A 12,635-nucleotide genomic window follows, 5' to 3' on the forward strand; every position below is an offset into this window, starting at 1 on the left:
TGACTCTTTACGTAGTGGACAGCGTGAGACTGGGACTGGCACAGGCACAGTGGTTTGAACCTTAGCTAAAGGAGGATGGATGTAATTTAAAGATATGGCTTAATCCAGGTTACTGAAGTCGTCTTATTTCCCTGCGGTGGAGCTGTGCTTGTCAGAACTTCCGTGTCCCCTGCGTGTCCTGGGCAGCTGGCGTAGCAGGCTTCTTCTCCACAGTGACGGGGACATCAGGAGATCAGTGAGCAGTCCAGCTGGAAGGCTGGGAGGAAAACCTGGGAATTGTGCCTGTGACATAGTGAGTAGTTGTCAAAACCTAGTGTATTTTTACAAAACACTCATGTTTTGACAAGACAGCTTTTTCTTACAAAATCATGTTTCATGAGCTAATTCCCAGCCCACTCTTCCTCCTACCCTTCCCTATTGCTCTCTTGTCTGTACACTTGCCATCCTAACCACCTATATCAAGAAACAGAGTAGGAGCTAATGCTGACAGCTTCAGCACTGACTTAGTTACCATCCTGCAGTGTCCATTCCAGGGCTGTTGTTCTTCTCTTTTCTTAGTAAGAACACCAGTTTTCTGGTGCTTGTATCATAAATGCCAAACAAAAAGTTTTTAATGTAAACTGGGATGAGTTTGGAGGACGATACAGGATAACCCTCCCAGCTGTTAAGTCTTCATCTCTTGTGTATATTTCTCAGCTACATCTGGAATGAATTACCTTCAGTGTTTACCTTCATTTATTGATTTTTTTTTTTATTCTTAGAACAGGTATTTAATTTAATTAAAAAAAAAAAAGCTTTGGAAAGGGAGCAGAAGTCAGAGTGGTAACAGAGCAGCTTTGTTTCTTACCTGGGGCTGTTCCTAGAGCATTTATACGGATTCACCTGATCTGTGTAGAATTACCATGAGTTCTGAATTTAGTTACCAGGGATGAAAAATTCATTGTCAGCCGGCTTGTTTCCAGAGGTGATCTTAAACTTCAGTGTGCTATGTGCTAGTCAGGAAGTGTTGTGGAGTGGCTGAAACTTGGTGTACATGCCTTCTTTTTTCAGTACTGCCAGTGGAGCTCTGGAAAATTCAGGTAGGCTACCGAACTCAGGGTAAGTCACCAGACTGCCTGTGCCTCAGTTTCCCCTGCTGCAAAATGGGTACAATGATACTTATTTTAGGAGGCTTAAAAAGTAAAAGCGTTGTATAGGAGCTAGGTAGTATTACTGCATCTAAGCGTTCTTTAGAGTAATTTAGGAATGCTTCTAAATAATGAAGAATCTCAGCAAGTGATGCAGGCTAAAATTTAAGTAAACAGTTTGGAAAAGGATGCTGAAAGGTAGAGTGCTGATTTGCCATCCTCCCCGTTATGCATGTTGTCAGTGCACACTGCCACATCATGCAGTGTGCGTTGTAGCTGCATGTCCTGTGTAGCTCTCCCACTACAATCAAGTCATGTTCAACCATGAGTGGTTTTCAGCAAGATAAAATAGACTTCACTTTTCCGATACTGAAGTCATCTGTATGATTCATTTTGATAATCTGTTTAAAAATAGATTCAGTTTCTTCATACTAAACTATTTAAAATCTAATTGTATTCCCAAATAGTTCTTTACATGTTGCATCTTCAAAGCCATTTATTCTTGCTGATAATGTAACTCTTCCACTTCTGCATTATATTTTATAACTGTTTGAGGTAATTTTCTAATTTGTGAATCATGAGTGTATGAAAAGGCATTTCGGTAATTGTAGCTCTCTTAGAAAACTTGTTTTTAGAATGGTAGAATACAGTCGATTTGCTAGGCCTCTAAACTTCCGTATTTGCTCACCATCAATATCGTATGGTGAGCATCGTATATTGCTCACCATCAACACCTCATTGAAAACAATCAATACGACTGGAGTGTTGGGAATGCTTGCTTATGTGACAAAGATGTGCTCATACACGAGTTCTCTGGACCTATTTCTTCACAAAACCAACAGCAGTAATTGCAAAACAGCATATTTAGTCTCTGCAATAAACACGGATCTTCAGTTTTATGCATTTTTGTTGCTATCTAACGTAATTATGTACACAGCACTGCTTTTCTGATGTTTTCTTATTTTGTAGTCAAGTAATTCATCCTTTATGCCTTTTTCTTCTTGGCCTGTCTGTCTGCCAGGGGTATTTCCACTGATCTGTAGCACCAAGTAATTCCTCTCCAAGCCTTCCCTAGAACTTTCCTCCTCCTGTGAGATGCTGGCAGGCTGACCCAGTACTCTTGCCTTGAGTTACAGCACAATAAGGTCTGTGTGGCAGCCAGCATGTGGTGCGCGTGCAGTTATGTTTCCATCTAACCCGTCTGAGTGCAGTTTCTCTAACTCACCTTAGTTTTAGTTTCAGTGCCATTTCAAAATAACTGTTCAGGCAGCTCTGGCTTTCACTGGCTCTCAGTTTGAGTCCAACTTTAGCAGACTTCAGAACAACACTTCTGATTAAAATGTGTGATCTCTAGTTCTAAATAGGGTCTGTGGCAGGGAAAACATAAATTTTTAATGTTTTTGAGAAGCGAGTTGAATTTCCTTCAACTCAGTAAGTAATTTTGATGTTGGGATGGCAAAACTCAACTTTTCCTCTGCTGCTGCTAAGTTACCTGCCAGCTGTGACCCTGTGGCTGGTCACAAAAAGATCAATGATGAAAGAAGCAGAATGGAGTTGGAAAGCGTCAGGTGTTTGTTGGGCAGTTCAGTGAAATGGAAACAAATCTGCTTTCCGTGGGAGTAATAGGTTGTTGCATTAAATACTGCGTAGCTGCCATGGGCTTGCATATAGCAGGTTGTAGGTACGATCTCCCTGAGGTGGAGAATCCCTTTGCGCATGGATCTCAAGTCTTCCAAGGGACCGGACCCAGGAGGATCCAGCAGATCTCCCCATCGCGATGCTCAGAAAAAATTCCATGTTCACCAGCTTCTGGGAGAGCCCTGGTACCTACTTCAGCTGCTCGTTTCCTTCCATTACTTTCATGCTGGTTTTTATTTTTTTTCTTTTTAAGTGCACTTTGTCAATATTGCTGTAGTTGACATTTCTAGAGAGCTAATGTCAAATGGAGCTGTTAATCACATTGTAAAACTTGTTTTGTAACATTCCTTTCAGCTTTAATTACTGGTAATTTAAAATCTAATAGCATAGCTATTAGTAATGTATTTGGTATTTCTGCGAGATTTTACAAAAATATTTTAAAAGAGCAAATACACCGTTTTATAGTGTAACGAGTAAAGCAGATAGGCACGGAGTCAGCCTGCAGGAAGTGAAACAGATTAGGCTGGAAGGTCAAGCTGTGAGTGCAGATTTAATGTGACTCTAGTCATACTGCAACACGATATGAAAAATACATACCCTGATTGACTGGGTTGTCTGTTCTCAACGCTGCACTTCCTAAATACCTAATATAAACTGCATGTCTATCTACAATAAATGTCAGGACAAAATATTCCACCTTTCTTTTAGAGACTTTGTACATATTTTTTGAAAGATTTAAGATTTGAGCTCTTGTATTTTTGCCTGGATCAGGAAGTTTAGGCTTTTTTTTTTTTAACCTGACTGAAAGCGTTATATAATTCTGCAAACGTGTAGTTATTGGGAAGGCAAATTTGCTAATTTTGTCTTACTTTTATGAAGCATAGCTTTTTGGGGAAGATGATAAATCTGATTTCTGAAACTGTGCCTCTTTGTTCCTATTTGACCAGACAGTAAGCAGAATATGAAAAGAAAGAAGACCCTATCAGTCATTACCTCCTTCCATGTGTAACTTTATGCTATGTAAATAAGTCTACATATAGAATTATATATATATATGTCTTTTATGCTGTGCCTTTCCCAAGAATCATAGGATAAGTATATGGGCGGATGCCCTTTTATAAGGGATATAGGAGTAACTCATAGCACATACTTTGCTTGTGAGAAAAGTAGGAGAGTGCAGCAGGCCTGCAAGATGCCTGAGCTCACTAGCCCTCGGGAGGCTGAAGATTTATGGCATGTTTCTTTGCTGTTGAGAGGTGGTAGCCCTTTGTTTCCTTGGGTAAGAACAGCTAATGGCAAGACTGGAGTGAAAAGCAATGTAAACCCAAAGATTTCAGAATTAGGAAGTCAGAACATTACATTAGAAAAAAAGGAAAACTTGAAATCTTTCATACATTTCCTTTTATATAGAAAAGTTAATACTGGGTAAAAACGTTGATCTGTCAACACTGCAAATTCCACGCATTTGACAAAGCACAAGAACAGGAGCTGAGGGACTGTACTGGTTAGCTCAGCTGTTGTGAGACAGTTCATTTTGTCTAGGCTAATCTCAGAGGGGGAGAACTATTTGCTTAGAGAGAAATTAAATAGTTAAAAATGAACAATGAAAAAAAGATCGCAAAGATGCTTAGCAACTGGAGAATATATGGACAAAAAAAAAAGTAAAAGAAAAAGCTACAAATAATCACAACAAGAATGACGATCTGTTTTATACAAGGTCATGTGAAACATCTTAGAAACCAAAGTACAAAATTTCTGCAGTCATCAAGGGGCAGAATGCATGCCAGATGCATGCTGTATTTCTGGTTCAGCTCACAGATGCATTGCCGTACTGAGCGATGGTAGAAGTTCTTGATAGGACGTATGATAGCTAAGAGTTACTTTGAAGGAGAAAGCAAACATTTTAATGTAATTCAGTCTAATTTGTCTTAATTTTCTTGAGTAAACTGAATTTTTGTTTTTGTTTTTTAAATACAAACATAGCCCATTGTGAATAATATAGGTAATCTTAAGTATTACACTATTGGCAATACTAGGTATATAAAAAAGAATAATTACTTGTAGTTCTAGAAAGACCAGGCTAAAAATGTTTGAGTTGGGCAAATAAATAATTTAAGGCAGTCTATAGTACCTGCATATGTGATAATGGTAATTATCATAAAATCATTGTAAACGCAGTGAATGCCAGTAATTCACTCTAACTCAACTGCTAGACATAATCCAAAAACTCATCCATCTTTCAAACTGTTTGCTAAATTACGCTGTTTGTACAGGAAGCTTAACTTCGTTGACAGCCTTGAATCTGAGACACTGTCCCCTTGAATTTCCACCTAAAGATGTCATAGAAAAGGGAGTAAAATCTATCCTCTGCTTTCTTCGGGCATCTGGGAATGACAGGCTACCCTCTGTAGAGCCGGCTACTTCAGGTATGTTGGGGATGTACATATGTGTATTTACTGTATTTTGTCTTGGAAAAAAGCGTGAACCAGGGAACACTTTCCTTGTTGGCCTTTCACTAGTGAGTGGCATCCGGCCCTGTACCTGAAAGGGATACTGCGAGCTAGAAAAAAATGCTTTGTTGTGCTACAAAAGCAAACACTGAATCTCGAACCATTAAGCGGAGAAAGGAGAGGCTGTATTTTGTATAATAAGAGCATATCTTAATTATGTGTGATGTGATTAGAGAAACAGAACGCTTTCAGCAGAGGCTGTTCTTTAGAGTCAGCAGGGAGGAAGCATGAACAGAGCTGGCTGGACTGCTTCATTAAGTTGACAAATGGCTTGTGTGCATGCCACGCACGCAAGCGTAGGGTAACTGTACAGGTAGATGACATTTCATAAGGGAGATAGGAGTAATAGAAATGCTAGGGAAATAAGATATGTAAAGAGCAGAAGGCCAAAACACACCTGCCTGTGGTCTCCGGGTAAGAGGCCAGCTGTAGGGAGGCCTGGCTGGTCAGCTAGCTCCAGGCTGAGCTTAGGATTAGCTTTCCTCCTGTTCTGTATAGCCAGTCGGCCAGGTCCTTCGCAGGAGCTGAAGGGAAAGGGGAAATATGAGTGGAGGAAGTTCCTTCCGCCTGCCTGTGTGTCGTAAGGAAGGTGAGGACGTAACTGTTAAATTTACATACAGTCTGAAGCGCAGACCTACTTTTTAAAAAATGTAGTACAAACGCATATAGTGTACACCATAACTATTGTTACAAACTGTTTGGTATTGTTTGTCCACATGCAGAAGTCTGATAGCATTGTCAGGATTTTCATGTGGTGTGTGAGTTCACAGTCTTCAAAGACAAGTACAGCCTGCCTTCTGTCTTCAGATCAGCCTGCCTTCTATCTTCAGATCACATTTTCTTTTTTTTCCCTCACTATTGCAGCTATAAATTTACATTAGGAGGGTAACATTTAAAAGCTGTCAGCAGAGAGGAAAAGATGCAACATCATTTGCAGTATTTAAGATCAAATAGGTTCCAGAAGTCATTAATAATAGAAATACTAGTCATATTCCCACAGAAGACCTCTTGTCACATTTAAGCTTTCCTGTAATGAAACCTAATGACTATGGATACCATTGGTATCAGATTGGAATTAGGGATGCCAGAATGTGCTATTGTTAATGGGAACTCAGCAAATTCAGAGTATGAATGAACCACTTAAAATTGTAAGCAATACGGTGAAATACATTTTAAAAAAATTGGTTCCAAATACCATCATACCAAAAATGAAGTCAAAATATGTAAGGATGATGACAATATTTCTTTATTAATCTCAATTTGACATATGGTACTACTGCAAGGAACCACTCGTTTTCAGAACTTCATGTGATTAGTTGTTTTTTTGCGTTAAGACCTCAATTTATGTAATTCCTAGTAGTGTTTCTTAATTACCACTATTTACCTTCAAATTTTACCACATCTTAGCATTACTTGAGAGCAAGTGATGCATTTTTCTATATAGACAATTTTTTTTCTGTGGTAGTAGTGCTTAATGTTTGTCATTTTTCCGTACTAGCACACATTGTTTTAGCATGCTTAACGTGTAAAAATCTGCTTACTTACATTTGAAGTTGTCAGTATCTCAAGTGAAGTTCGGGATCAAGGTGTGATCTGTATTTGTCCCCCTGTGAAATAACTTGGCTTTTGTGCCTGCAAGAGAGCTTTCTGTGCAATCTGCAGGCAGATTCAGATGGCGTTAGAGAAGTCACGTAGCTCGGACCACAAACGTTGTTAGCTTTACACTGGTTTAGATATTTCCTCAAGAAAGTATCAGACTAGATTTGAGGAATAATTTCTCAGAGCAGAGTGGCGCGGTGGAAGCGTGCAGGGCCCGTAACCCAGGCTGAGACTGAAACCATCCTCTGCTGTCAGTGGGTGCCGGGGGACCGGGCGAGCAGCCTCCTAGGAAGGAGACCAGTCGTGTACTGAAACACACCGCTTACGGTGCAGGATTGCTCTTTTACTATTTTAGAAGTTGAGTCCTAATTTAATATTTAATTTGCTCGTGGTTATACAGAAAGCACCCTAACAGTTCTGTGTTACACACGATTGCCCGTGCTGCAGGAACCAGCGTGGGCCTTTCCAAAACATTATAAAAGAAAATCAGGTGTCCTTTTCCTAGGAAGGAGATTAGTGACCCAGGGAAGCAGTTGAGCTTCAGTAAGCTTCGTTAATTGAGCTTCTTTTTTTTTTTCTGGTGAAATACTAACATTTTAATATAGGAACGTGTATGACCAGTTTAACTTACTTTTTTCAGCATCTTCTACATTAGTTTACAAAGGGTACTAGAATGAAGAAATGAAGAAAGCTCTTAATTTTGTGTGTGCTTAATGTAGTTGAGGCTAATATATGGATTTTTTTTTATTTTTTTTAACATAGACCTAATGCGAAATGTAGGTGTTTACTTGGTGATATTTCCGTTAGCAGCAGAAAAACTTTAGAATCAAACTAGGAAAAATACCTGGGAATAAGAATAAAATATCAGATGTTTACCATTAATTTTCAATGAGAATTAATCCTGTCTTGGATATTCAAAATTATGCCTTTTATGGACATCACAGCATTTTGTTAAGCAATCTGTATCAGGGTTGAAATATATTGGAATACATCAGTCCAATTAACTGCACTTTCTGTAGCTTTCAAATGGACTTCTGGTAAGCAAAATATTAAAAACTGTGGCAAAATGCTCAGTAGAGAACACATTCTTACTGATCTGAATTCGCTTTACAATTTGGAAATGAATTCATCTTGGAGCATTTTTTATTGTTACTTAAAGTTGTGTGGTTTTTTTGTTTTTGTTTTGTTTTTAATAGGATAGTAACAAAAAAAGTCCTTTTGTGTGAAATTAAAGAAGTAAACCCCCTAAACACAAAGTGCTCTTTTAGGTACATCTGGCTAAGTATATTTAGGTACTCTACACCTAACGGTAGCAGAGAGTTAGGAGTTCAGTAATGAACCAAAAGAGGTTTTTTGGTTTTCTTTTTAAAGATGTGTAGACTATGAAAATAGGCTGTCTCCTTTTTATCTGTGTAAGATGAATCAGTATTATTTTTCAGTTCTCTCTCTTTACTTGGCAGTAGCAATTAAGAATTAATGACAGCTGATCACCCTTGAAGTTTGTATGGGAAGTGAGAGTTTTGCTTGGCAATTAGCAGAGTAGTTTCCATCAACGGTTTATTGTTTTTATTGTAACGTGGACTTATACGTGTTTCTCCAAGTTCCCATATACATTTATTATATGCTTTCTTTCAAAAGAAATAAGTAATATACTTGAAACACTCTAGTCATTTTGCTTTTTAACTACCCTTCACTGGTACACAATCTTGAAGATTTTGTGGATTTTTAGTATTCTTCAAAATAGCAGATCTAAAGCATTTTTTCTTCTTTTCTTTTTCTGCCTTTTTTTTGGTCTGCATAAAAATGTGGGATTGCATTATGTTCTACTTAATTCAAGCACAATAGATTATAATGACAAAAAATCTGAAGTATGGTCTGGGTAGCTTTATAACTTAATCACGTTATGTTTAATGTTAGTTTAGGTAGTGGTATATTTAAAGAAAAATAATCCCATGGACTTTAATATTTAGAATCTGTGGGCATGCACATGAAGTTTGGGAACCTTCTGTAATATGCAAGAGTTTTTTACTCCCTCCCACATGGCCCATCTGTTCATGTTGGATGGGAGCAGTGTGTAAGAAGTAGTATATACATACTTCATGCGGAGAGGATGACAGGATGTGCCTTGGAATAACGCATTCTCTCTAAAATGCGAGAAGAGGAGGGATATGAAATCCAGCGCGTTCCTTCTCCAGGATTCGGGAACCTCCCCAGCCTGTCGTTTGCAGGGAGCCAAGCCTTTGTGCACCTGGTGGCATCTCAGCGTGGCAGCCGAGGGAGAGCCGCAATATCAGATGGCAGCTACTGCTGGGCAGCCGAGGCCGGGGTGCAGCGCTGCCCAGAGGGGTGGTGAGCTCCGTGCTGCGCGGCTCCTGCCGGGCGGTGCGCTGCTGCGGGCACCCTGCCCACTGCCAGCGGGCTGGGCGCACGAGGCAGGGCAGAATTAATCATCGTCGTACAAACGTGGAAGATCTGTGAAAAGATGTGTGAAAATTAATGCTTACAAAGGTGTAGCTTGAGATAATGCTGAATCTCTTTAACCTGAAATGCCGTTTGGGATGGGCTTTGATTTTGTAATTCCATTGCATATTTAAATTGGTTATGTTACAGTCGCTTCTGATTTGACTCACAGATTGCATCTGGGCACTTGTAGTATGTTCACAGTTACGTATCCGTTTGCTTTGCCTTTTTGCTTCCTCTGATATATAGAGCATACTTTAACTACTCATCATGCAGACAACTGAAGTCAGTCGTGCACGGTTCATGTAGTACTTATTTATACACAAATCTACACTGAGAGACTATAAATGCTGCAGGAAACTGTAGAGAAAGGAATAAATTGGGATTATACAGCCTTAATTCAATCCACATATGTACACATATTATACTAGTCCAAATTTCGTCAAAGTGGAGATTTCAGTGCAAAGCAGGGTTTTATGTCGTTCATGTCGTACTCTGTATCAGAAGGCACTGTCATTTATACAGTATCTGTGATAGGGCCATATTTAAAACTTCCTGGAGTCGGTGGCAGGCTCTCTGAGTTGGGCGGGTTTCAGGACAGACCCTGAATTGCCTCAGTCAGGGGGCTCCTGCGGTAGTGGAGTTCCCGTAATGTTGTCTGTACGCAGTATAATGTTGTTGTGTGTATGCAGTACAAGCAACCAGAGACCTTCAGGGAATAAGAATAGGAGCACTATGCTGTGAATTTGATTTCTGCAAGGTGTTGAGGACACACAAACTGTTAAACTGTTAAGTGGAAAGTATAAGCCAAAAGCATTAAGCACTTGAACATAATTGCACTGTTGAATCAGCTCCTGCATGCTGGTATTGACTATTAAAACAAAATAAAAATGCTGGTTGAAGAGTTTGCCATATTGAGATCTGTAAATTATCGGTCAGAAGGAGGCCACTATGCTGCTCACGTATGTCATAGACCGTTGGGTTCTTCCAGAATACAAATGGCTTTAAACATTGTGAAAAATCTAAGGGAACAAAATATATATTAAAAGAAAAAAAAGACCAACAAATCCCACTTCTGTTAGATTGACACTGTCTAAACACTATATTTTTCTTAGATAAAAATCTGACAGTGTAATTGATACTTAGGATTACAGTAATCTCTTTTAATCCCAGTAGAAATACCACCTGTTGAAAAGCTAAACTTAAGTGAACTGTTGCAGTCCAGTTTGGATGTGTCGGATGATTGGCCTAATGAAGAGGAAAAGCTAAGATTTCAGAAGCTGAAAGAAGAAATTATAAAAGATGAAAGAGAAGAATTTCTTGCTGACCAAAGTTTAAGTGCAATTCATGATTTCACCAAAGCACAGAAAAACCATGGAAAGAACAGAGAGCTCTACTCAGAGTCAGCTGGTCTTTGCAGGTGACTAAGTTTCATGTAATGGTGTATGACAAGGATCTTGCAAGTGATAGGAAACTGCATTTCTAGCGGAAAATGCTAAAGCATTTTATTATGTGGCATTACACTCAGTGTCAAATACGTATTTGAATAAATGGTATTTATGACAAGTATATAGAATATATTTTTTCATAATTGCTATAATTGTAAATATTTTCTCCAAAATTAAGTCTTTTTTTATATTTTCCCATTTAATTCCTTTTCCATCTGTATTTTCTTGATTGTACCCGTGAGAGAATGTGATAATACAGAATAACAAAGAACTGTAGAATCTTGCAGGTATCTTATTTTTTTAATTATTTTTAATATATGTAATGTGATAAGTAAATATAAATGCAAGATAATACATTAAACTCATTTGCATTTGACAAATTCTGTATTTGTTATATTTCACAATACGCAATTAACACAAGCCTTCTTTGAGGGAGTTTGTTGGTGAATCCTTTTTGAAACATGGAAGTACCTTTTTTGTATAAAGGAGAGAGTGAAGACAGTAAAAATATTCCTAATCTTTTTTTTGTTCAGATATTTCCAGTATTTTGATAGCGGTGATTTTTTCTGTCAGTATTCAGATACGTTTTTATTGTTACTTGAAAAATATTTCTCAAAACTAGTTTTTTGGTAAACTAGAGCAGACCAATTTTTTTTTTAAGTGCTGGCCTTTTTCATCAGGTTTCACACTTCAAACAAGCACAGAAAGGGATTTTTATATTTACTGTGAACTTTCCTTCTGTTTTCTCTCTGTCACTGCTTGTCCTTTCACGTTTGAATCCATACGTCTGTGATGTCACTCCCAGAAAAACAATATGATACTGACTGTAACTTAATTAAAGCCACGTGCTTAACTAGCACTGAAGGGATAGGGGGAAAATTTGCAGTTATTTATTTCTTTAGTGGAATTGCTGATTTCCCTGCGTATGTGTTCATTGTTGGGCCTACAGCTTTTCTTACATGAAAAGAACCTGAAGGTGGCAGTCTGTCTTTACTATATGCCTCAATGTAAACTTCTTGAAATCTTGCATTTTCCTAATTCTCATTGTTTTCTACACTTTACATAGACATAATTATACATTACACGGTTTTTGACACCAATATTCTCATAGGGTGCTTGTTTGTTTCTGAAAGCAGAATAAGAACAGCATGGAAAAAAATCTTGTAGAATTCATAATTTATGCCTGCTTTTTTATTCTCATAGCAAGTCATTGGGCTTAGAGTATTTTTTATGAAGTAATTCATTTGGTAAATTACTTAAACATGTTTGAATTTACATATTTTTTATGCTTATACTGAAATAAAACCAACTGCTCATATGCTTAATTAGGCAGCTCATTGAAGTAGGATGCTTTGGGAATTTGTTGCAAGTTCTACTAGTTGTGATTCCTGGATTGTCTTATGCTTTGACAAAGGATCACTAGTAAATTAAAAAGACTGCTTTTGGAGTGTATTTATAGCCCCATTACTAAATATGCAATATCTCATTAACAATATCAAACTTTACATTTTAAAAGGAGGATGTCCAGACAAAGAAATAAATTCGCTGAGCTTCTATCCTGTGATAGGACGATTCAGGCGAAGCGAGATGAAAAGTGCAGATCAGCAGCGGGACAGGAGCTGAAAGAAGAACAAGCTTTATTTAAACAAAGGAAAAAGCAAGTATTATGTCACTGTTTTTTCCAAAGTCATTACTTAGTTTCTTAACAGATTGCCTAGTTTACCTTTTATAAGGGAAGAAGTAATTTCAAATATTTTAACTTGCAAGTGGAAACTTGAGAGAGCTTTCATTTACAGAATATGGTGCTCTGAGGCAACAAGAAAGGTGTCTATCAAATTTCTTGCAGACTTGCC

At 38.1% G+C, this 12,635-nt stretch overlaps 1 protein-coding gene and 1 long non-coding RNA gene across 11 annotated transcripts in view; one reads left to right on the forward strand and one right to left on the reverse strand.

The window, feature by feature from the left end:
• LRRC27 (leucine rich repeat containing 27) overlaps positions 1-12,635 on the forward strand; it is a 38,913-nt gene that overhangs the window by 15,513 nt on the left and 10,765 nt on the right. For 7 of the 10 annotated variants that reach the window (XM_083843511.1, XM_083843513.1, XM_083843509.1 and 4 more), the window contains 3 exons: positions 5,039-5,191; positions 10,508-10,754; positions 12,299-12,439. In XM_083843511.1, the coding sequence (XP_083699637.1) occupies positions 5,039-5,191; positions 10,508-10,754; positions 12,299-12,439 (541 nt within the window). The remainder of the gene's footprint in view (positions 1-5,038; positions 5,192-10,507; positions 10,755-12,298; positions 12,440-12,635) is intronic. The other 3 variants (XM_083843515.1, XM_083843518.1, XM_083843510.1) reach the window with 3 other exon arrangements.
• LOC310902270 lies at positions 124-9,058 on the reverse strand. Its single transcript, XR_014586595.1, has 3 exons — positions 5,673-9,058; positions 848-1,135; positions 124-282 (listed from the first exon to the last, which is right to left on the reverse strand). It is a non-coding gene; the product is annotated as an uncharacterized lncRNA (long non-coding RNA).

Source organism: Anser anser (assembly GCF_964211835.1).
Source record: "Anser anser genome assembly, chromosome: 7".
NCBI classification, from domain to species: Eukaryota; Metazoa; Chordata; class Aves; order Anseriformes; family Anatidae; genus Anser; species Anser anser.